Source organism: Lycorma delicatula, chromosome 11 (assembly GCF_047948215.1).
Source record: "Lycorma delicatula isolate Av1 chromosome 11, ASM4794821v1, whole genome shotgun sequence".
Taxonomy (NCBI): Eukaryota; Metazoa; Arthropoda; class Insecta; order Hemiptera; family Fulgoridae; genus Lycorma; species Lycorma delicatula.
Window position 1 is genome coordinate 24,911,732 of NC_134465.1, and position 25,109 is coordinate 24,936,840.

General features: G+C 28.0%; 1 protein-coding gene across 1 annotated transcript in view; it reads right to left on the reverse strand.

Moving 5' to 3' along the window:
* Positions 1-2,119: 2,119 nt before the first annotated feature.
* Positions 2,120-25,109, reverse strand: part of LOC142332155 (nose resistant to fluoxetine protein 6-like) — a 128,227-nt gene continuing 105,237 nt past the window's right edge. The window contains exons 10-14 of the mRNA XM_075378426.1: positions 22,712-22,844; positions 20,864-21,053; positions 12,907-13,049; positions 9,374-9,479; positions 2,120-6,282 (exon numbers count right to left, since the gene is read on the reverse strand). Coding sequence (XP_075234541.1) covers positions 6,134-6,282; positions 9,374-9,479; positions 12,907-13,049; positions 20,864-21,053; positions 22,712-22,844 — 721 coding nt within the window. The 3' untranslated portion in view covers positions 2,120-6,133. The remainder of the gene's footprint in view (positions 6,283-9,373; positions 9,480-12,906; positions 13,050-20,863; positions 21,054-22,711; positions 22,845-25,109) is intronic.

A 25,109-nucleotide genomic window follows, 5' to 3' on the forward strand; every position in this document is an offset into this window, starting at 1 on the left:
TTATAATGAAGTCATAACTACAAATAATTAAGAATTATTAGTTATTCATATGATCACATACTTTTTATTTATCTCTTAGTAGATTTAATGTTACTTAGAAAATTGGATGAGATTAGTTTAATTATTAAAATCACATCTTGATTGTTTATAGTATAACTTATCACATGTTGTTGGTTCTACCTAAGTAATTGTATTTTTATGGTAATGAATTTTCAGTACTGTACTCTTGTCATCTTCTAGTTATTAGATTCTAATTAACCCTTCGGAGTAATAGTACAAGGTGAAAAGATAAAGATGCAATGATTTGCTGATGATATAGTAATTCTAGCCGAGAATAAAAAGGATTTAGAAGAAACAATGAACGGCATAGATGAAGTCCTACGTAAGAACTATCGCATGAAAATAAACAAGAACAAAATTAAAGTAATGAAATGTATTAGAAATAACAAAGATGGATCACTGAATGTGAAAACAGGAGGAGAAAAGATTATGGAGGTAGAAGAATTTTGTTATTTGGGAAGTAGAATTACTAAAGATGGATGAAGCAGGAGCTATATAAGATGCCGAATAGCACAAGCAAAACGAGCCTTCAGTCAGAAATATAATTTGTTTACATCAAAAATTAATTTAAATGTCAGGAAAAGATTTTTGAAAGTATATGTTTGGAGTGTCGCTTTATATGGAAGTGAAACTTGGACAATCGAAGTATCTGAAAAGTAAAGATTAGAAGCTTTTGGAATGTGGTGCTATAGGAGAATGTTAAAAATCAGATGGATGGATAAAGTGACAAATGAAAAGGTATTGCGGCAAATAGATGAAGAAAGAAGCATTTGGAAAAAATATAGTTAAAAGAAGAGGCAGACTTATAGGCCACATACTAAGACATCTTGGAATAGTCGCTTTAATATTGGAAGGACAGGTAGAAGGAAAAAATTGTGTAGGCAGGCCACGTTTGGAATATGTAAAACAAATTGTTAGGGATGTAGGATGTAGGGGTATACCGAAATGAAACGACTAGCACTAGATAGGGAATCTTGGAGAGCTGCATCAAACCAGTCAAATGACTGAAGACCAAAAAAAAAAAAAAATAACCCTTAACACGGTTTCCCAGAATGAGTATATCTTGTACAAACAATATCCGAAGTGTTTAATCATATTCTTTAATCATAATTATTATGTAATTTGACATACCATGGTCATATTATGTTCTCCTCTTACTCCAATCTTGACTAAAATTAGGCCTTCTAGATGTAGGATTGTTAAGAACTTTTTGCTGAATCTATTTTCTGTTACTTTATAACAAAGAAAGTAATCATAACTACAACAAAATGTTTCTACATTTCATTTCTGTATTCCATTTTATGAATCACTTGTTTCTTTGTTCACTTCATCTACTTTTGATAAGAAAGAAAATTTGTCTTCAATATTCATAGAACTAATTGTTTGAAATTTTTTTTGTAGTTTAAATGTTTTTTTTTTTTTTTTTTTATTAAGCTCTTTGATTAGTTTCATTTAATATTTTTAATTATTTTTGTTGTATAATAGTATAATATTTTTTTACAAAACTTTTGTCAAAGATGAAGTAACTTTGTAGGTAATTGTGTTCTATAAATATCTCTCTTATAATTATATTGCTTGTACAATATTAACTGAAAAGAGGCTTTTAACTAAAACAAAAAATATTCATAAACTTTCAAATGTTAGGTACATTTATAGTCAATAAAACAAAACTGCAGAAACGAATTAAAATATTAATAATATGTCCTAAACATGGCAATTCATGGATATAACAAGGTATAATTTTACTCATTATACTTACAAGGAACACAGCTGCCTGTAGCTTCCAAATCAGGAAATCTGCATTATATTTCAAGAGATTTCCAGTGAAGAAAACAATCAGTTTCATACGTTAAATGTCTATTTAAAGATATTTTAGTTTTTTTTTTTGTAACAGATAATTTTCAATAATTTTATTTAAAAAAAATATATATTTCTAAAAAACTAAAAAATAAATAAAAAAAAAACACATTTCCAAAAAAATAAAAATATATCTTACTGAAATAAATAAAGGAATGTGACAGAGAAAAGAAGATTGTATAAAAAGAAAAAAACCGCATAATAAAAAACAAATATAAGAAAGTATATTTTCATATGTGCAAACAAATACTTTAATAACTTAATGCAAAAGTTATATATATATATATATGTATATAAAATGGCTACAAAATATTACCATAACACTGAATAAAAACAGATTTGAAAAAATATTTAGAAAATATCTCACATAAGAATCTTTTTAATGAATTACACATCCATAAATAGAAAAATAAATGTACAATTTATATGCTGGGTGTCATACTCTGGTGGTTGGTGACCTGACAAAAACAACAAGTAACACATAAAAACATTCTAAAAACAGAAAATTATGTTTACCATAGTCTTCACTAATTAATACAATACACCGTTACATGCCTATACACCAAGCTGTCCTATATATATATATATATATATATATATATATATATATGATTTTCAGTTCTAAAAGAGACACACTTACTTGTTACTACAGGACTGTATATACAATTAATATCATTAATATCAGAGAATACAAATCTGATATGTTGCCACTTACAAACATCGAGAGAGAATAGCCACTATTCAGGTTAATTTTTCTTAGAGTACTGTTATCCATTATAGAGACATTCCCCGTAGTAGAAAGGTCATTTGTAAGGCTGAATATTGCCTGCTTTTCAATGAACTTTGTGTACTGATATGCTACGATATATTTGGATCTTTGAAGATTGCAATAGCAAAGCACTTTATTACTTTCCATTGTAAACTTGTCACGGTGTGTTGTTTTACTTCAGAATATTAAGAAAGACTAAATCTATATCACTGGCTAATGATTTAGAGACATACAACTACGTAATTTCTTGAATGATTAGTTACTTATATCAGATCACCAACAACTGTCACAGTTATGTATCTTACCACACCCAGTTTATAAACTGGTAATAAATAAATGTTAGTAATCTAAAAGTAAACAGTAGTAAACAGAAAGAATATTGACTATTTTAGTTGGTAACAGATACAACAAGGAAATTAAGAAAAATATCTTCAAATACTTAAACACATCATGGCACTAAACAAGTCATGATTAACTAAATACTGTTAAATAACATTCACTGATACATACATTAGTTAAAAAGGAACAGTTATGATAAGTAATAATTTTTCTTTGGTATTGAAAGATTAATGTTAAGTAATCAAAATATTAAGTAGCTTAACAAAAGTAAAAGACAAGAAATAGCCATAATGAAGCGATAATCACTGAATAACTATACAAACTTGCATACATGTTTTGAACTGAACAATTTCTCTGTAAGATTACAAAATAATAAAAATGTTAAAACAATTAAAAGTCATAATAAAAGGAACAATTAAAGAATATTATTTAACTGGAAGGCTTTGGTAATACTTCCATTTTTGGACATTTTAATCACAACCAGATAAGGTAACACATGCTAATATACTTTCAGCTTTGTCAGATTGTTTTTCATGATATATAGATTACAAAAAATTTATTAGTGAATTAAATGGTCATGTACTTTAATAATTTTTATTTCACAATAAAAATTAAAGTACAATTAATTTATAACTTTAATTGATATTAAAATAGCCTTTTGTGTCAAAAGTGCTCTGAGTCCCACTCTTCCACAGTATTTTTCACACTAAACAAATCTATTGGTAATTAAAAGTTTAATAATTTAATTAAAAATTATTAATTTTTTTTTATAAATGTCTGTAGTAGATAAATGTTTTATGTTATATTTAGGTTAAAATCAAAATTGTTTTTCAGAAAAAATTGAACTACTGCAGTGATGATATTAATCCAATAAAAAAAAATGTTCATGTAAAATCTAGAATAAATATAAAACCCAGAATACAGTGAAATACTATTCAGGCCCACCGATTTTCCTTTCACTTAATTTTTTACACGTATATGTTTGTTAAAATATATAACTATAAAAAGATTACAGGTAACCTATCATAAATTACAAATCACTGCTGAAAATTATAAAAATTTTCCAGAGTAATACATATCCCATATCAAGCTTAGTAAGGAAATTTAAGATTTCCCATTGACTTTTTTATGGCATCGGATTTTTAACCATGAATGATAATTTTGATAAATATATAATTGTTAGTGATATAAAAATTACTTTAATAAATGCACAATAAAGTTGTGCTTCATAATGAATTAAAACACCCTCTTACATTATTAGTTTATATTTATTAGTCGGACTATGAGACAAGTGATTTCAGCTTTTCCAGGAAAACTGATTTTTACCGTCCAGGAACCGTGATTTTTATCTTTGCTATTTCTGAAAAAGTAGTAATAATAATGTTTCAACTTTCTTCTTAAAGAATGATAAGGTTTGTTTTTTGAATTTACTTGATTAAGATAATTCTATGCAAAAATTACTGTGAAAAATTTAATGTGTAAAATTTATAAATGAAAATATAGGAAACAGTTTCTGAAATTTTTAACGAATTTAAATTGTGATTATTTGAAACAACTGTAACGTCTCTGATTATATATATATATAAAATTTCAATAATTAATGATTATGAAATATGATGATACATAACTTACCTATCTTTCAGCCATATTGATTAAATTTACTATGAAGAATGTCAAAATTAAAAAGGCTTTAAAGGTAATATTATTTTTAATTTATTAAGAATTTAACATTCTTAACCGAGATTAAAATTTGAGTACATTAATAGATGTAAGGTGGTATAATCTCAATGATATATGAAGTTTAGTGAGTTAGGAGACCAAGTTTTATCAACAAAACATATTTGCCAAAGGGAGGATATTTATTTCACCTCAAGTTAACTAATTTTCAGAGTACATCTCGATTACCTCATACTACAATCACTCAGTCTTATACACTAAGCAGCACAGATGTTAAGCAGATAGAAACTTACAACAAATAGTCCTCATGACCTCAGCAGAGATAACAAAATTGTTGGCTAAAATCCAGAGAAAACCTCCAAGATAAAGGGTTAAGTACAACCAAAAGATAAAAAGGGCAATAAGAAAAGGACTATTTACAAATATATGGATATGAATTATAACAGATGACTATTCTCAAACAAGTACTAAAAGACTCTCCAGGATGCAGACATCTATCTTATTCATAAACTCTTGGGAGATGGTGTATCTTAACCCAGAATGGATTATATATCACATTACAGTTAAAGGATTTTTTGTTAAAAAAAATGATTTTCCTCTAATTATCAAAGGACTTTCAGAGAAAAGAACCAGGTTTCCTTATAAAAAAAAACCTTTGCCAATGGTAAAAATAAATTGCATAACATTGTGAAAGTGTTAAACTGATCATTCATTCAGAATCATTGATAGTTAAAATGATACAATCCTTCTGCAATTAATCTATTTTAATCTTCAGCAATATTGGAACATTCTTTACATTAAAAACGTAGTTCTTACTAAACAATTACTTTACTCAAATGTCAAAAATAAAGTATTATGGTAGTGTTTTATTTAACAATACACCCAATCAAAATTCTGTTTTGTTATTTTAAATTACATTAACTGGACATGCATAGCTCTAAACTTTAAGAATTATGCATTTTTCAATAATAAAAAAAAGAGAAATAGATAGTGTTAATAACAAAAAACACTAAGTCAAAGCTTAAAATTCTTTAGTAAACATCACAGCATAAATTTTCTAAGTTTACATCACAGGAAAACAGCATTAGTAATCAATCAGTAATCCTAACCAAAAGGCAGCATTTCATCCGATGCTCAAGTTATAACAACCAGTATAAAAATTACATGAAGGACAGAAAAAAAAGATAAATGCCAAAAGAATAAGAGTAGACAACTAAAATATAAATAGGATTAAGGAAAAAAATAATTAAAAAATCATGAAAAGATAAATCATTAACAGCTACAGAAAACATAAGAAATACACTATGACTGAGTAACTGTGAAGGAATAAAATTAAAAAAGAATATATATTTATGTACATACAAATGCATAATTATCTAATTTACAATACTACACTACCACATAATAATAAATAAATAAATAATTCAGACTTTAACAAGGAGTAGCACCAAACATATTATCACCATTTGAAATTGTAACAATTCTATCACCATTTAATTTAACTAATGTTTCAGTAGCTTTAATATCATCTTTAGTTTCAATTTGTTTAACTTTCTCTGCTAGTTTCTTTTCTTTTTTATCTGAAAAAATTAAAAACAATTTATTGTTTAATCTTGTTACACAGAGTGAGCAACATAAAACCATACCCATAACGTAACTGCTGCAGAACCACTAGGTTATGTTGGAATGAGATTTTATGAATACTATGGATAAATTAAATAAGAAAAACATAAAACGTAATTTAAATGTTGCATTTATTTACCTTATTGTTACAAAATATGTTCAAAATGATCTGGACATCGATGCACTTTTGTGCTCGACTGATCATATTGAGAGACGTCTGACACAAAACATTGTTGTCAATTGCATTGATTTTTTGTTGAATTTTCACCTTCAGTTCATCAGTATTGTGGGGATTACTTGCATAAACTTTCTCCTTTAAGTAGCCCCAAAGGAAAAAAATCACAAGTAGACAACTCTGGGGAACGTGGATGTGCCACTGTCCTCTGCTGACACCTCGTTCATTTGTGAAAACGCGATTCATTGAAACGTTTGATGTGTAATACGTTGCTCCGTCTTGTTGGAAGAGCTGTATTCTTTTTCATTATCAGTTAACTGCGCGTAGAATTCTTTGAAAATGGTGAGATAAACTTGTGTACTGACAGTTCAGTCAAAAAATATATTGGTCCCAATATACAATTACCGGAAACAGCACACCAAACATCAATTTTCTCATCATGAAGTGGACGCCTGAATATCTTGTGAGGGTTTCTCACCATCCAATATCACCTGGTGTTCTGCTAATTAACACGGCCGAATAAATGAAGCCATGCTTCGTCTGACATGAAATATGACATCGGGGATTTCTCTGTCTACCAACAATATTTTCGAAAAGCCAGTTGCAATAATCAAGTTGTTTCGGTTTGTCTGTCTCTTTCAGTTGTTTCAACTGAATAGTTTCAATTTTATTTCATGAAGAATTTTACAAGGTGTGTATTTAACACCAAATTTTTGGGATAACTTGTGTAGAGATTTTTATGGACTGGCAGTAATTTTCCTTCCAATATCAGCAGTGGCCTGTGGAGACCTAACGGATGGTTACCTATTTCATGTTGCATTTCAAATCAAACTGTTGTATGCTATTTTTTAACTAAATTGTGTATCCTACTATTCCCTAGGAAACAGGTATTTGGAATTTTTCTACAAATATTTGACATGATTCTTCAAACGATACAGAACGAATATAGACCTCAAATTTAGCTATCCTCTCCTGGATGAAATAAGGGATTTTACATAAACCCAACTGCATTCACAATATTACACTGCAACAAAACGTATACTGCACTTACATGTAACCACCTGACAAATGGCAACAACAATCAGTACTAACATATACATCTACCAGTTGCATTAGTTGTGTGAGAGTCTTTCATAAATAGCATTGGGTAGCGGTTTCATACGGGTTCGGTTTTATGTTGCTTAACCCGTATTAAAATAACTAAATTCATATAAGGCACATCAAAATATACTCTGTAATGAATTACAATTATTCTAAATACCTACATTATAAAATAAATTTCTGTGAAGGATTATTTCAGTTTATTTATGTCAATATATTAAATGTTATAAATTAAAAAAATTATTCAATGCTCCTAAAGTATAATAATTATCTACAAATGCTAATTTACTGTAAATCCAAACTGCAATCGTAAATCTTTTTTTTAATCACTCTAACTAACAATTTGTCAGATCAATAAACACACTATTTTTAATAATAATAAGTTTTTATCAAAATAGCATGAATAGTCTTGAAAATGAAGAGAACGGATCATTAGCAGTAGATTTCAATCTACAATTCAACATTCAACTACTGGTAGTACCACACAATATATATCCTAACAGATAAAGTCAGATAGTAGTAGAAGAACAAAATGAATATGCACCTAGTCCAATGGGGGTTATGATGACATGTGCTGCCCAATCCTCTCTGATCGGCACACTATAATTACCTGCCTATTTTCAAAAGCAACCAGATGTGCTATTCTGCTTTTTACATAACCTGATTTATGCAGTATCAGCTCACATACCTGCACTTCACAGGCTATCCCCCTACTACTTCCAAGTCACTGACTTCAGTACCTAAATCTTATAAAACTAGCACTATCAGTTACAAATCAACACTCAGCACACACTCAATATTTTTGTCAAAGGGGCATGTCAATCAACCCTTCTTGCTTCTAGAGGAACTAATCAGATTTCTATCCAGAGATAATCTGATTTCAAACTCATCAGTACCCATTAGTTTGGCAAAATCACACATCAAGATATAATTTCACCTGATAGTTTTGAAATGAATTCAGTTGTTTCACCTTCCCATGCCAAACTGTTCTTCCAATGAGTAATCAGTCATAGTATCTACCTAGTTCATGGCTTCCTATTACAATGTGCAGAAACTACATCTGCAGGTAGAATCACAAGAAATGGTTACTAGCCACATATGATCCAGGTAGAGCAGAACTAACCAGGGTTTGGGAAGGTGCTATTTTTCTGCAAACTCTAAACATCTCTCCTCCCAATGAGCCTAGACTCAATAAGCCAAGATAGTGAATATTTGAGGTTTATTAAAAAATATCACTGGGACTAACAGCTGCCCTTGGTACCAAAATCTCTATTCAATTTTCTAACATGAGTATACAATTCGTCATAAAATCCAGCATATACTCCCCAAATTTGGTACCCTACCTAGGACAGTGTTGGTTCAGTTGCTGAAATCCTACAGTGTTAGAGGAAGTGAGATCCATTTCTTATTTATTCTGGAAAATCATTTGAATGAAGCCAGGCAAATTTTAATTACTACTAGTAACCTTAGTGTGTCCCGCATTTAAATATGGATAACAATATTTAAATAACAATATTTTCTCTTGGACATAAAATTTCACATTATAGTTATATAATTGTTTATTAACCTAAGTTCCTAAGTTTGTGATACAAGAGAATTTCACCCTAAATATACTGTATAAAAGAGGCACAAGTAAGTGCCCTCTTTTCAACTTACCATAAACTATGAAAGATCTTTTAAGGGAAATGATGAAATACCCTTCATTCTGTATAAACAAGACTTATAAATATAATCAACACAAGGAAAAAAAATATTAATATTAAAGTTCTCACCTATTACAAACAATCTTTCTAAACGTATCCACGGTGCTTCAAACAATAGTGATAGCACTGGCGCCATAGATATACAAATAAACAATTCACCAAGGACATCTTTAGTCTGAAAAAAAATTGTTCAATTTTTTTTTAATAAGAAAGCTAAAATACAATTAAAAATATGTAACTTATACATATGAGTGCATCTGTATAAAGCATTAAAAATAAAAGTGAGAGTAATCTGTAACTGTTTTTCATAATCTCTGACAAATTTTGTCATGCTTGCTTGATTTTACATCTATTATTTTAGTGATTTGCAAGATTTTTGTATAAGGAGAATATTAATTTGTTAATTGTAAAAGAAAGTTGAAGGTTTGATTAAAACTAGATTTTTTTTAAAAATATTTTGAAATTTTTCTGGACATCTGCATCACACTATGAGTAATATGCAAAATTATAATGTTAAATGTATGATTACTAAATAAGATTTATCTAACAATTTCTGGAGTACTGACTGCCATAAATTAACTGAAAACAATTGGTTTGGTATTCTGAATATGAAGAAAAACTTCTAACAAATGGTTGATAACTTACGAAATCAGCACAGAAATGTATGAACAGCTCACACAGAAATAAGAAAAAAATTAAATTAGTTTCTTTCTAGATATCTATACTTTAAGAAATACATGTACTGCTAAGAGGGAGTAATATTATGAATGATTTAAAATTCTCATTCAGTGAAACAGCAGTACACCAAATGAAATCTTTACCAAAAAAAGAGACTTCTTTTCACAAACCAGGATATATAAATTTACAAAACAGTGTGGAATATAGAAAATTTGCATGCCATTCATATTAATCCATTGTATTTCTAGAAAACTAGCAGTTAGACAGCAATTTCAAGACAATAAATGTTATATTTTTGAAAACGCTAAAAATGCACAATGCTATTGCTCAAAAATGCATCTTTTTTCCAGAAAACTCAGGTTTGAATGGCTATATTCAATCAGATGACATGAATGTCTGCACATTGCTCAAATTTCTATATCACATGATAAAGAATGTTTTAGGCGATCACATATTTTAAAGGAACTAGCCTCCTCAATCAACTGATCTATCACTTCCTGACTTATACCTCTAAGTGCAGAAAAAAGCTGTATCTAAATGAGTGTAACTGAATGGCGTAGAAAATTTAAAAACCTTCCTCCATTTATACTTTTTCTAACAATCAGAATAATTCACAAGATGTGTAATTATTTTTTTTTTCATCTAATTTAAATTATAAATTATTGATTTGATCTAATAAAGGCATTTTTAAGCATTGTTTTTAACTATCTCTTTAAGTATTATTATATTCCTGATATTTTGACACAATTAACTCTGTGTAAAAAGAAATAAAAAACTAAAAATTTCATGGTGTAACTAAAGTTTAGACGCAACTGTAATGCTACAAAAAAGAACTTTCACAGAAATATGCTGATGCTACCTAAGCAAAATGCTATTAAGATCAGACACTGCAATGAAAGTCTGATACATGAGAATAACATTCTTCCAAACATCACTTCTTATCTATTTTTAATGGAATTTATTTTTATTACCATAGTGGAAAAATTAGATAGAAAGAACGACCACTGTAATGGTTCATTGGATGGCTTAGATAATCTATTTAAATACTAATATTGAATAAATGTTAAACTTTTGTGTTGAATGACTTGCGTAAAAAAACTGTTATAATGTATCAATAATGTACAGTGCTGATGAAATAGAATATGAATGGCATTAAGATCGTCTATTTTCTAAGTACAGGAAATAATAAACTTTGTTTCCAGATGGTATGAACTTCCCATGGGAAGTGAAATAAGTAAATAACTCACTGGCCTCTCATTTCATCCATTTTTATTCTTTCATTTTTGGATCAATTAACCTAATGGACAGTCAAAATTACTTAGTGGATAATTTATTTTAATGTGATTTAAGGTAATCGTTACTAATTAATGCAAATAAATTGTTTGACTTAATTTCTCATTACATTCATATTAATTAGAAATTATTATTAAATTTATTGGAATTAATTTTTTGTTCTTAAAAATAAATGAAACCAATAGTAAGACATATTCTTCCAGCTTCTTAATTTACCTTTGATGAAATATTGGAGATAAAATAAATCCTGTAAATGTAAATATTTTAATTTATTGATGCATTATATTATTTATGCAATATAATGACCAATATATGGTACATTCTTAGATATTTAAATATGTAATAGATCATAACTGCATTTATGTATACACACATTTACTTATTCTTACCAATTAAAAGCAAAATAGAATGATGTTATAGATTTTGAAAATATAAGGGATAAGGGATTTTGATTTTTGATTTTGGTACATTATAACTCTGGTCAGTTATTGCATTATTAATGAAGATATAATAATTCCTTCAGGAAATAATGCTAATGATAGTAATGTTTTCTTGATACATACTAGTATGGTAAATAAGGTAGGTGGTATAAGTAATCTAGATAAGAGCAATTTTAATAAACCGATGGAGAGTGTTGAAATTATCATATGTTACTAACAATTTCCATAACAAAAGGTATAGATAAAAGGTAGATTTTACATAAATACCAAACTCTTTAGATGAATGCAGACAAAATGCAGATTCTTGGATTGCATTTATCCAAAGTTAATAACCATTTGTAATTTATGGAAATAGCACTGAATATTGTATGCTTATGAGTATATTAATCAACAAGCAGAAATTCCTAAATCAGTTTATTATTGCCTTTAATCATTTGACAAATAAAGCATTTTCTCTTTTTTATACTTCATTTGTGACTGAAAAAACACATTTTCAACACTTTTTTAAAGGATAACATACAAAAATTATTTTTTTATTTTGTGCTAATGTTATATTTTTTCCATCATCATTTCCTTCCATTATATCTTTTTGTAATTCTTTTGAAATATAAGAAGAAAGGAGAAATCCATCTTTCACACTACAAAAATTTGAGAATTTTGTTGTGTACAAAACATATCAAGCCAAACTAGAATTCAAATCTAGGATTTTCTGTAAGAAAATTTGAGATGTTATAACTCCACTACACACATCAATTCATTACTTCCTGAAGTTCCTATATAAGAATCTGATGGTAAATTGGAAACAATTGTAAATCTATAATCGAGTAGTATATAAGTTACTGCTGGATAATGAGAAAGTGATAAACTAGGTAACCTAACTTTTGGTTCATCATCTCCTTGCTCAAGCATCTTCCTTCCTTTATCGTTCAAACCTTCTTCACAAGAAGACTTTCTACCATGGAAATTCTGAGAATCACCTAACTCCATATCTGACACCTTCTACTAGAAGATAGTAGAAGCAATAGGGTGTAGCAATTATGCCTGCATGATTGTTCAAAGATTTTCTTTTTCTAACCAATGGAAAAAGGAGCAAAAAGGGGCTTAATACAAAAAGTTAAAAGTAATGGGTAAGGTGATATCTACCCTCTCTAAAAAAAAACTTATTTTAAAAGAAAAAATAAATAATCTTACCATTGGTAAAAGTTCTACGTAGCCAGATATTTTCCTTCCAGAACTCATAGCATATTGAATACCAATGTGTCCCATATAGATAACAAATACTATTTTACCTAAAGGTTGTAAAAGTCTCCATGATAAAAATCTCCAAACAGGACCTGCAATAAATTAGTTATATATTTACACGAACCTCTGTGAACAATACACCTAGTTCGCTTTATACTGACATAAACAAATTTAATTCTATAATTAAATCAAATGAATAAATTAAAAATTAAAAAAAAATAAAAAAAATTATATTAGTAATATTATAAGCACTCTTTTAAGTGACACTGGGCCTCACTGAACAAAGAATGTTATGGAAGTACTTCTAGTATATCCTTGAGGTATTTTGTGGTAAATTTTTCAAATTATTTAATTACAGTAAACACAGTAACCATACACCAAAAAAATATATATATATTTAAACTGTACATACAGAGCCTTGAATAATTTCTGGTCATTAACTTAAGAACTTTGATAAAGAATTTCATTTTAAAACTTCATTATATAGATAAATCAAAATAACCTTAAAAGATTATGACAATACAAAAAATTATGTACATTCATAGAGGAAGAATAAATACTTCAAAATACAAGATAAAAGCTAACTGTCTTCTAGTGCTATTATTCTGTCAGAAGTTTGGATCTGTGAAAATGAATAACTATAAAAATTGATGGTTAAATAGCTATACTAGTTGTAATGAAAATGAAACCTGGGATGATGGTTTTCATTGACAGTAAGATAATCCATAAGACTAAATCTAACGATATGATATCTAGTAATTGCATATTAATAACTTTGTTGGGTTGGTATTAAATAAATAATAAAGCAATAACTACTTTACGGTAAAGTTCAGGAACTTTATATTACTGATCATTCCCTACTTGAGTAGCAAAGTAGCAAATTTGTTAGATATTATTAAAAAAAAACCAAAGGAAATATTGCAACCAACTATAAGAATTAATTATTAAAAATCAAAAGATGCCTTTTTATTTCAAACTGTGAAAATTATATGAAAATAAAAAAGTTCATGAAACTTTTCAGTTTTTTGCAGGAAAAGTAAATGAACATATTAAGGTATGTTATTCAAAGATTGTACAAAAGAACCAGAATAATTAAATGCAAACTATAAATAACTGAGATACAGGTAAATAGGATTGCCAAGAGGAATTAATTATATGAGAGAACACGTAAACAATCTTATAAATATAATTAAAAAAAAAAAATATATATATTATAATAGGTGTAAAAAAGACTCTGAAAGTTATTTATGAATTACCAAGTAGAATTATAACATAACATATTTTTAACACGGAAAAATAATATCAGATTTTTTCATAATTTATTCATTGTTCAATTTCTTTGGTCATAAATGAAAACTTAACAACACCAAGCTCTACACAATCTTTTTATCTCAAACCCACTAATTGTTTTGAAGTACATAAAATAATTCTATCACTGACTGATAAATATTCTGTTGGGTTTGTTGGATTAAATAATAAAATTCTTAAAGAAATTGCATGTGTGATTTTGGATAAATTAATCTATCATTTGAAAACAGTATTTTTCACATTGATTTACAACAATCAATTGTTGTTCAATTCCAAAAAATGGTGATCATAACTTGATTTCAAACTACAGATCAATTACCACCAATTTCAAAAGTACTCGAAAAAAGTAAAAGGGTCAATCCATTCGAAGTGTCCCAAAAAAACATAAGTGGTTGCTTGATCAATTAAAAAAAAAGAAACTTACCCATTGTTTCCTACATGTTTCAGGACCTTAAAACTATTTTTTTTAAATATTTTATTTAAGCAGTTTGCCTGTGGCAACCATTTTTGTTATGGTGCGCCCACATATTCTTGTGTTTTTAAGGGTTTATGGAAAAAATCATAACTAAAAAACTGTTGGTTTTGGAAGAATGAAAAAAAAAGCAATTTATTAATATTTTCTCGAGGTAAAAGATTGGTCCAGTGGTTTATTTATCTATCTGTTTTCTTTCTATGAGAAAATTACCAATAAAGTTGAACATGAAAAACAATGAAATTTCACTTTTTGTAATCTTTTTCTAGAGGCAGGGATGGCATACATACTTTGAATTAATTTTTTATATTATATTATTTTTTTATATTATGTTAGTAGTTTTACCATAAATAATATTAATGGTGATATACTTGCCCCTAAAGTTTTATGAATTTTTGAAAACTATTTTTTTTTTTTGTAATTCAAATTTTGGCTTCAATAACTCTGATGGGGCTGGTGCTAAAAATCTCAAATTTGCACAACTTAGTATTTTTTTATATGTTTATGATAAATAAAAATTTTCTTGTGTATTGTACTAATAAAAAACGTATAACCTCTCAAAAAAGATGGAAACTTATTAAAAGCGATACCATTTTGATTGACTAAAAAAGAACTCCAAGGGGGTTTCTTGCCTTCTTTGCACTTTAATTATTTTATATTTAGCCCGTATGTTGTTGAAGTTGATGTTTTCAATATTTTTAAAATAGTTTTTTAAATTATTAACGATACTTCGTAATTTAATCGTAACTTAACCAATATCAGTATCGTAATAAAATTTTGATTACCCAAACTGAGATTTCAATGAGTAGCCTACATCTTTTTTCAAGAATTAATTTTATTTTTGTAAACACTATTAAAGAAAAAATAAATTATAGCAAAATTTTAATTATTCTTCAATGAAATAACCTGTTTTTGTAGCAATTTAAGTTTATTATTTAGTGTGGTTAACCAACAACTGTGATATCTCTTCTGATAATTCTATTGAAATTGCATGAGAACTACCCATCACTGTAGTTAGTTCAAGTGATGTCAACTTTCTCAAGACTTTCCAGATCCGTACCTACACTTTGTCCTGTTGGGACTTTTGAAATGATGTACATGGTCCAGCTGTATGGAAAAAATGAACCTGGACATTGTCATTTTTGAGGCTAATACCTATCACTTCTCCTATCCACCACTAATCATCATAAAAAAGCAATAGAATCTTTTTCCTCAAGCGAGTGGTACTACTTGACACAGAATGGTCTTTGGAGTCTGAAGTAAAGTAACATCTTACAATGCTTTCTGACACAGGAACATACTTGTGGCAGCTTCTAGTACCAACAACTCTTTCACAGCAGCAAAACAGTTTTTTAGAGTTTCTGAAATCTTAGCTATCTCAACCGATTTAATAAAAAAATACTTGATGTTTTTCAGCTCGTGATTAAAAAATGAATACATTTCATCAATGTTTAGTATCTGACTTTTTAATTGCCTTTGCAGGCTTGCCTTTGCCTTCGTAGAAAATACTTTTGAAACAGTTAACACAAAGAACTTTCCAGAAATCAAATTTAAATTTGAAAAAATGTGTTCTTTAAGAGGTTGCTCTAATTTTATTTGTCAACTTTTTCTTAACTGCTTTTTATGAGTTTTCAAAGAGTCACAACAGAACTGTCCATACAGGTGAATGAATTTTGACAAAAACTTTTTTTCATGATATTTACAAACACTAGTGACATCTTAATTAACACTTAAAAACATAAGTTGTTGGTTTTTATCACTAAATTTGCAAACTTTAATGAGTTCTTTTGGCAATGTATCATACACTGTTTTGTGACACTTCATTCACATAAATTTGTATGGAACATTGTTATTCCATTGTTTTACGTGAAATTACTTGAAAATAATGTAAAAATTTAACTGATTTTAAAATATGCAAATAAGTTTTACTTAACAATATTATTATTAAGTAAAACTTATTTATTTAATAAACACTTCCAAACATAGGTTGAAATTTGAGACACTTGGTAAAGATGTGAACAGGTCACTGACTAATGGCAGACTGAGCAGTCTGTAACTTCAAAGTTAAATGACGAAACAAGAATAAATGAGCATATTGCAACATGAATTTTCCTGATGACTGGAAATGACTTCAAAAAGTGCCTGTTATAACATGAACACTACAGTTGAATAGTCAAAAAAGTATATTTCAAGTGTGGTAATAAGTATAAAAAATATTAAAGTGCCAAGAAGACAAGAAACCCCCTTGCAGCACTTATTTAGAAAGTAAAAATGGTATCACTTTTAACAGGTTTTCATGATTTTTGAGAGGTTTTACTTTTTTTATTAATGCAATACACAAGAAAATTTTTATTTGCCATAAACATCTACAAATACAAATAAACTACAAATACAAATAAAAATCTACAAATAAATTTGTGCAATTTGAGATTTTTATCACCAGCTCCATCAGAGTTATTTAAAGCCAAAACTTAAAAAAAAAATTAGTTTTCAAAAATTCATAAAACTTTAGAGGCAAGTATATCACCATTAATATTATTTATGGTAAAACTACTAACATATACCTACATATAAAAATATAATTCAAACTGTGCATGCCATACCTACCTCTTAAAAAAAATTACCAAAAGTGAAATTTCACTGTTTTTCATGTTCAATTTTATTGGTAGTTTTCTCATAGAAAGAAGAGAGATAGGTAAATAAACCATTGGACCAATCCATTACCTTGAGAAAATATGAATAAATTGCTTTTTCTTTCATCCTTCCAGGACCAATAGTTTTTTGGCATGATTTTTTCTGTAAACCCTTTCAATAAAAAAAATAGTTGTACACTCCATAACAAAAATGGCTGCCACAGGTAAACTGCTTAAATAAAAAATGTAAAAAAAAAATACTTTCAAAGTCCTGAGCATGTGGGAAACAATGGGTAAGTTTCAATTTTTTTTGAATTGGTTAAGTAATCACCCTTGGGTCACTTCAAATAGATTGGCCCAAAAATAAGACCTGAATTTTCATGAATGGAATTTTTATTCAAAATCAGTACAGTTTTCATAAAGGTTGTAGCTCAGAAAGTGCAATCACTAAAGGTATTACCCATACAATGTATGTATGTTAATATAAACGATGTATAAATGTATAAAGGTATTATACGTATAAAAGAATGTATATATGTATAAAGGTATTAGCAATAATAAGAAAGTAGTAGGCCTATTCCTTAGTATACAAAAGGCATTTGATATGGTGGAGCATTCAATTTTGCAATGTATAAAATGGAAATAATTGGTATATAGGGCTTGTTAATAAGTGGTTCTTGACATATTTGAAAAACAGAATTCAAACACTTAGAACTGGTAATGTATTAAATAGGCACAGTGAATTATGTCATAATATCCAACAAGGGTCTGTGCTTAGACTGACCAATTTCTTAATTATGGAAACAATTTTTGCAACGTAAAATTTAGAGGTGAAGTTGTTGCCTTTGCAGATGGTATGGCAATCTGTTATCAGACAATTACAATACAACAAATTATACATTGTCACTGATCTCAGACACATAAAGACTTTACTAACGTTGAATGTAATTACTTTAATGTTCAAAAAATTATTTTTGTAGAATTTAGTTTAAGATCTAGGGACAATGTAACTAAAAGACTAATTTATCATAATGTAGACTGTATAATGTAAATTGGGTGGATGGAAATGTGGGTAACTGTGTATCTATCATTAAGATTGATGGTTTTAAATATCTTGTAATGACCTTAGATAACCAATTGAATGAAAGCATCATGTTCATTATATTAGAAATCTTATTGGTTTTTGTATAAGAAAATTTTATTACTTAAATAATATGTGTTTCTAAATTATATAATGAAACTTTTCTCTTGTGAAGTCCAGAATCGTTTATGCAATAACATGTTGAGGAGGTACTGTAAATTGGTTAGTGAACCATTAATTATAATTCAAAAACATATTGTGAAACTGATTGTTAATAAGTCTAATTCAAAAACATATTGTGAAACTGATTGTTAATAAGTCTAGGTTAAATTTATCATTACCTATTTTTAGGAAATTAAAATATTACCTAATGAGATAACTGTACATCTTTAAATTAATGGGTAACTTCTGTTCAAGAATAGTACCTACGGTAGGAGAACAATACCGAACAGTCTGATAGAAATAAGGCAAAAATTATTGTTTCCTTTCTAAAAAGTGAACATTTTAAAAAGATCATTTGATTATATGGTTACTAAGATTTATAATTTAATATCTGATGGTATCAGCAAAACTGGAACTTATTCTGTCGGAATAAGATCCCTTTTGAATAAAATATTTGAGACGGATAGTCTAGAGCATTTCTTCCGGCTGATTGACCAATTGCAATGTTTATGTTGCTTCATTAGTTTGTGATTTTATTACTGGATTACTTAAATTGTTTGACAAATATATGTTAATCACTGTGGTTTTTAATGTTGTTCAATAAATGTGATGAAATGATGTGATGTTATTATTTATAACATGATATTTGTCTTCTAAATTAGAATGGCTGACTGCTCGAATTTGATTTCAATAATAAGAATTAATATGTCAATCGACTGGAATTCCATGTTTCTTTCATGGGAAATATGTTATACGATAAGTTTGTGGTAACTACCACTTGTCGCATCTTTTAATTTAGTATTAAATAGATGCTTTATTTTTGCTATTATTTTAATTAATTATATTGCTGGTAAACTTTGAAAAAAGCTTGCCGTTAAAGATATCTAATTTCTAATAATCTGGAGTATTGTCTGAATTGTATTACTAAGAAATCTTAATTAATTTGATTGTAACATAAAATAATATGATTAAAGTTCATAACATTTCATTTAATTGAAAATAAAATTAATTTTATTATATACGTTATATGTTTTTCTGTATGTTACTCATGAGTCATTATTCGTTATTACTTAACTGTTATATCATTAATTATATAATGATAATTACATCACTAAAAAAACTAAATTCTAAAAATTAAATAAATCTTATTTTATAACCACGCCAATGTAAAAAACTGTTCTATTACGAAATAGTAAGACAAATAAAAAATGTATCATACAATTTTTAGGTTTTTAAGAAAACCATCACTCTGACAATTAATTTGAAGATTTATAAATTTGTTGTTTACCTTTTTACATATGTATATAAAATACAATATGTAAAAAAATAATGACTTTTAAGTTATGAGCAGCAATTTTTTTTTTTTATTCACCATATAAGCCTCGAAAATTGTACAAGAAAATATGAAAAAGAAATTTTGTAGCTTATGAAAATTGCCATGCCTTGCCGGAATTTGAACCCAGGACCTCTGGAGATTATTTTTAAGATTTTGGGCTCAACTGCTATGATCAATAGCCCAGATGGAAATCTAGAGTGTAAGAAAAATACAATGTTCAACTGGGATTTGAATCTGGGACCTTCGGGAAAGGCTGAGATGCTACCAGTCACTCTGGAGACTGGCAAAATTATGTAGTAAAAACCTATTATAAAAAAAAGAAATAAAATTAAGAAAATTTAGTAATATTTAGAATAATTTTATCAATAATTCTTATGAAGTATATGAAAATATGATTCTAGAAAAAAGGGACATGGTTTATCTGTATACTGATTACGGTAGTGTCCAGTATTTTACCTTTTAATTTCTGAATAAGAATTTTAACAGCGAGATGAAAATAACCTCAAGTGAATTATACGTTTTAAATTGAAGTAAAAAATATATCATGTTACAATTCACACAATCCCTCATATTCTTTATTATATTACTGTAATATATGATCAAAATTAGAAATTCTTATTTTTAAATTGAAACTTTATAAATTAAAAAATATAAAATTAAATTAAAAAAAATTGTAAATATTCAGTGACAAAAGAACCAAAATATTTTATAAAATACATAACACATTTTTTACTCTATTTAATACAGAGTATTTAATATCCATAAAATATACCATTACATCCTGCTATGTGTGATATAACACAACATTCCACGACAGGCTTTTATTTAAATATCAAAAGACATCTGGTTCAATCTACAACTGAAAAACCTTAAATCTACACAAGTTAATAAGACAATATTAATCAGATACTTACGACCATATCCAGTTTCACAAGCAAAAATTAACCAAGCTATACTTAATGCCCACAATGTGCTATAAAAACCAGTATATGATGAAGACAGTATTCGATTATATTGGATATCATCTTGATGAAAATAAACGATACTCATAATTACAGTACTACCAACAAAAAATGATAAAATCCATCCTATTTTTACCCAAACCTGCAAAACATTAAAATTACTTTAAAAAACATAACTGATTATTTTTGTTACATTTATATATACACGTATGATTAAATTTTATACACTACAAAGCAGAATGAAATCTAATAATGTTAAAAAATTGTTAAAAGTTCCAAAATAATACAAATTACAATATAATAATGTAATTTTTTGCATGTGTTTGTAAACCAAACAGTTTTTATTGCTAGGCTTACTCTGGCAGATAGTGTACGTAAAACACTCTATGGACAAATCCATAGGCAACTACCCTTTTACCACAACAAAAAACATTCACTCCACATTTTCCAATACCCTCAATATAACTAATGGATCTATTTCTACAGAACTGAAACTGAGGATAAGATCAAAGAATGAAAAAATAGTGGATGGAAAAAACTACAATTTACCTACATAAAAAATTCAGGTCAAAACAAGTAATCCACTCAGAGCTTACTTAAAGACTGTTAAAAATAGTGGAAAACCCCTCATGAAATAGTGAAACACCCTCATATTCTGCATTAAAACAGAAAATTTTAAATTATTGCCATTATTTTTAAAATCATATGCACATATCCATTAAACCAATATGAAAAGCTAAAAATTTTAAAAACTCTTCTGAGTTAAAGGTTTACCTACTGGGCATTTAAACTGTGATTTTCTTGTGTAACAATAAATCACCCTGGTATTGTAGTGTATGATCAACCCACCACCTTTCTAGTTGTTAATTTACATTAAAAAATATAAATTTTTCACTGGGGACTTCCTTTATACACCCCTTGTCATAGGAGAAAAAAAATATCATTGGGAAATCCCACTTATATTGGAATATATAAAATACCCTGGGATACATTTAAGACAAATCAGACCGGTTTCAGATGTGGGACACACACATACACAGAGAGAGAGAGAGAGGGTTGGGGGGAGGGTAATTCTGAGAGAGTGGGTGGGAGCTATAGATCATACAGAATCTCTATAGAGCAACCATGTTCTAGCTAACTCAAATATTCTCTATTTTTTTCAATTTAATCTTTATGAAAGTTCATTTTTGATTACACCAAAATTATAAAGCAAAATACTTTTTGGGAAAGAGATGGAGACGCTTGGCTTACCAACAGGCACTTCAGCTGCTATGGTATTGTACAGTAATTAATCATGAAACATACCTCGAGTTAGACTTGCCAACTCCTACCACACAATCTTCCAGAATAGATTGACTATAATCCATGGTTCCTAAAACTGAAGGATTTAGATCCCATATAACTGATTATAAAGTTGAAGAGTTCAAGGAAAGCAACAGAAATAAGTAGATCTCCAAAATTTCTTCACATTTAGAGGACATACGTTAAGATATTTTAATAATTTTACTTCTTGCTCATCCTAGTACTACTGTCCATCATTAACATTGGCCTGTTCCACAATTTACCTCTAATCTCGAGGGTCATTCTTTAGCTTTAGCAATTCTTAAAATTTTTCTCACAAAATGGAACTATCGAACCCACACCCAAACACTAATGTGCCAAAGTGGAAGATCAGAGTTTTCTGTTTTCTGTCAGGTTTCCTTCATCAAGTTCTCCACAATTAGGTTGTAGGAAGATGCAGTTTACTGTTTTATCTGAGACGTTTACTTAACTTAATACGTAAAAAAAAAAAACACTCACACTTGGGATTTTAACTCGTTTCCCATCAATTTTACGCAGTATATATCCAAGGGCAAGACCGACAAACCATGGACCAAATTTAGTATGTGTTGTAATATATTCAAGGTTAAACTTGTGAACTGTTTTGAAGTCCCTGTAAAAAGAATAATTTAATTAGAAATATTCAGAATAAAAATAATATATATATTTTTTATTTATAATGTATCTTTCATTGTATAAATATCACTATGTAAAATTTTTTATTTATTTATTTCTATACAGAAAATCTGATGTTCCATGCAGCACAAAACACGGACCGTAAGTAGAAACTACATAATCAAAACATAATCGCAAAAGTGCTCTTTTATGTATATTTCAAAAGAAAATACACACAAAATCACTGGGAAAATTATAAAACAGAAAAAAATTTATAACTAGATTACATAATACATTACTGTAATACTTGTACTTTTACGATTATGAGATTTCATTTTATCTGCAGGCTACACATTGTAAGCAAGTGTCGTACTCATAAATTTATTAATTGAAATAAAATAAAAAATAAAATTTTACTTGGCAGTCACAGAATTGGAGATTGTCAGTCTACAAAATAAAAGTTAAAAAAAAATCATATTTCTAGTTGGCAGATATAGTATATGCAGATGGGCGATTTCCAGAGGTCAAAAGAGAACATCGCAAAATATTTTTTTAAAAATATTTATTATATAAATAGTTGAAATTTAAAACAGGAAAAAAATACATGACATTATAGTGATCTTAGTAACACACACGCAATGAACAGATTGTGTGTCATAAGATTGTTAACAATCTCACATACAAAAAAGAACTCTTTAATTATTTACTTAATTTCACCATTGGTTTAATTTTAATTTAGTTAATTTTTTTAATGTAATTTTTGTATTTGACATTAATATTATAAAAATTACAATTACTTACTAGTTTACAAAATTGAATTTATTTTTTTGTTTTATTTTACTTTTGAATTTATTCCATTTCAGTTTATGAATTTTATTTTGTAAGACATATTATGAAACACTGTATTATCATGAAATGATTTCATTAACTGCAAACAGTAAACATTGATTTAATAATCTTTTGAGCTTCTACACAAATTTATGCAACAGTAGCAGCTGCATAGTGCCTCTTTTATGGGGTCTTTGATTTTCCCATCAATCCCTATAGTTTGTTTTAATCAAAGTTAGAAAAAAAATGGTTAAAATTAGTTGCATACAAACAGAATACAATCTACTATTATTTGATAACTCTTTCTGAAAACTCCTAAGAAATTGAAGCTGAACAAATTTGGTAGCTGTTATTCCTATTTGATGTAATAATGATACAAACAGTAAAAACAAGCCAACAAGAGATACAATGAATAATATTATAGAGTGGCAGAGGAAATCCTATATTCTTCATGACCTACAGGTTATCTACACATCATAACTGAGGAGTACCACAGTTCAAGGCAGACTTAATACTGTTTAGTTAGTTAATTGTTAAATATTATGTTAACATATCTTCAATATATTTAAATTCATCAAAGATATAATTTTAAAATCAGACAATAAGAATGGTGAGATTGTACCAGTCTTTAAAAAAATAAATAATATGCAATACAAAATTATAAGTGGATAACTTTAATGTTTCAGATGGCAGCCATTAGTGAAAAAAAAATCATTTTAAAAAGAATTAAGAGAACTAAAGACCCAGCTTTCAGTAAGGAACAACACTTTTTCAAGCCATAAAGAAGTACAGATTACCTTATTTATGCTGCAAGGCAATTGTTTGAAAGGATGTAGGAATATTATAAAAAATTAATTTTGGTATTTATGGATATTGAGAAAGCATATGATTCATTAAAAAAAGAATCCATATGGGAGAGGATTCCATATGGAAAATAGATGTGGAAGAGGAGTTAATAAATTGGTTGCAAGAGAACACTCAAATGTAAAGTAAGGGCAACAACAAAGAATACTGAATATTTTGATATGAAAATGGATTAAAAAAAGGAAGTATATTGACTCCCATACAGTCTAATTCAGTAACAGAAAGAATCATAAGAAGAGTTAAGCAGAGATTGGATGAAGACAACAAAACAATGATTTTTGCTAATGATAAAATAATATGGGTAAATGACAAGGAAGAAGTGCAGAAATGTTTGGAGGAATGGAACAGAGGGTTAAAAATGAATGCATTAAAAATTACTAAAAAAAAGCGAGATTCTACGAGTGGCAGAGAAAAGAGAATAAGAGATATTTAATATGTTGAAGGCAACAGAGCTGAATGTCAATGACAAATTTAAGTATTTGGATTCTACTCTGAAAACAAATGGGAGGTTTGAAAGTGAAAAAATCAGCTGATTGTCGAACTATTATATATTATTGATTGCCAAACTATT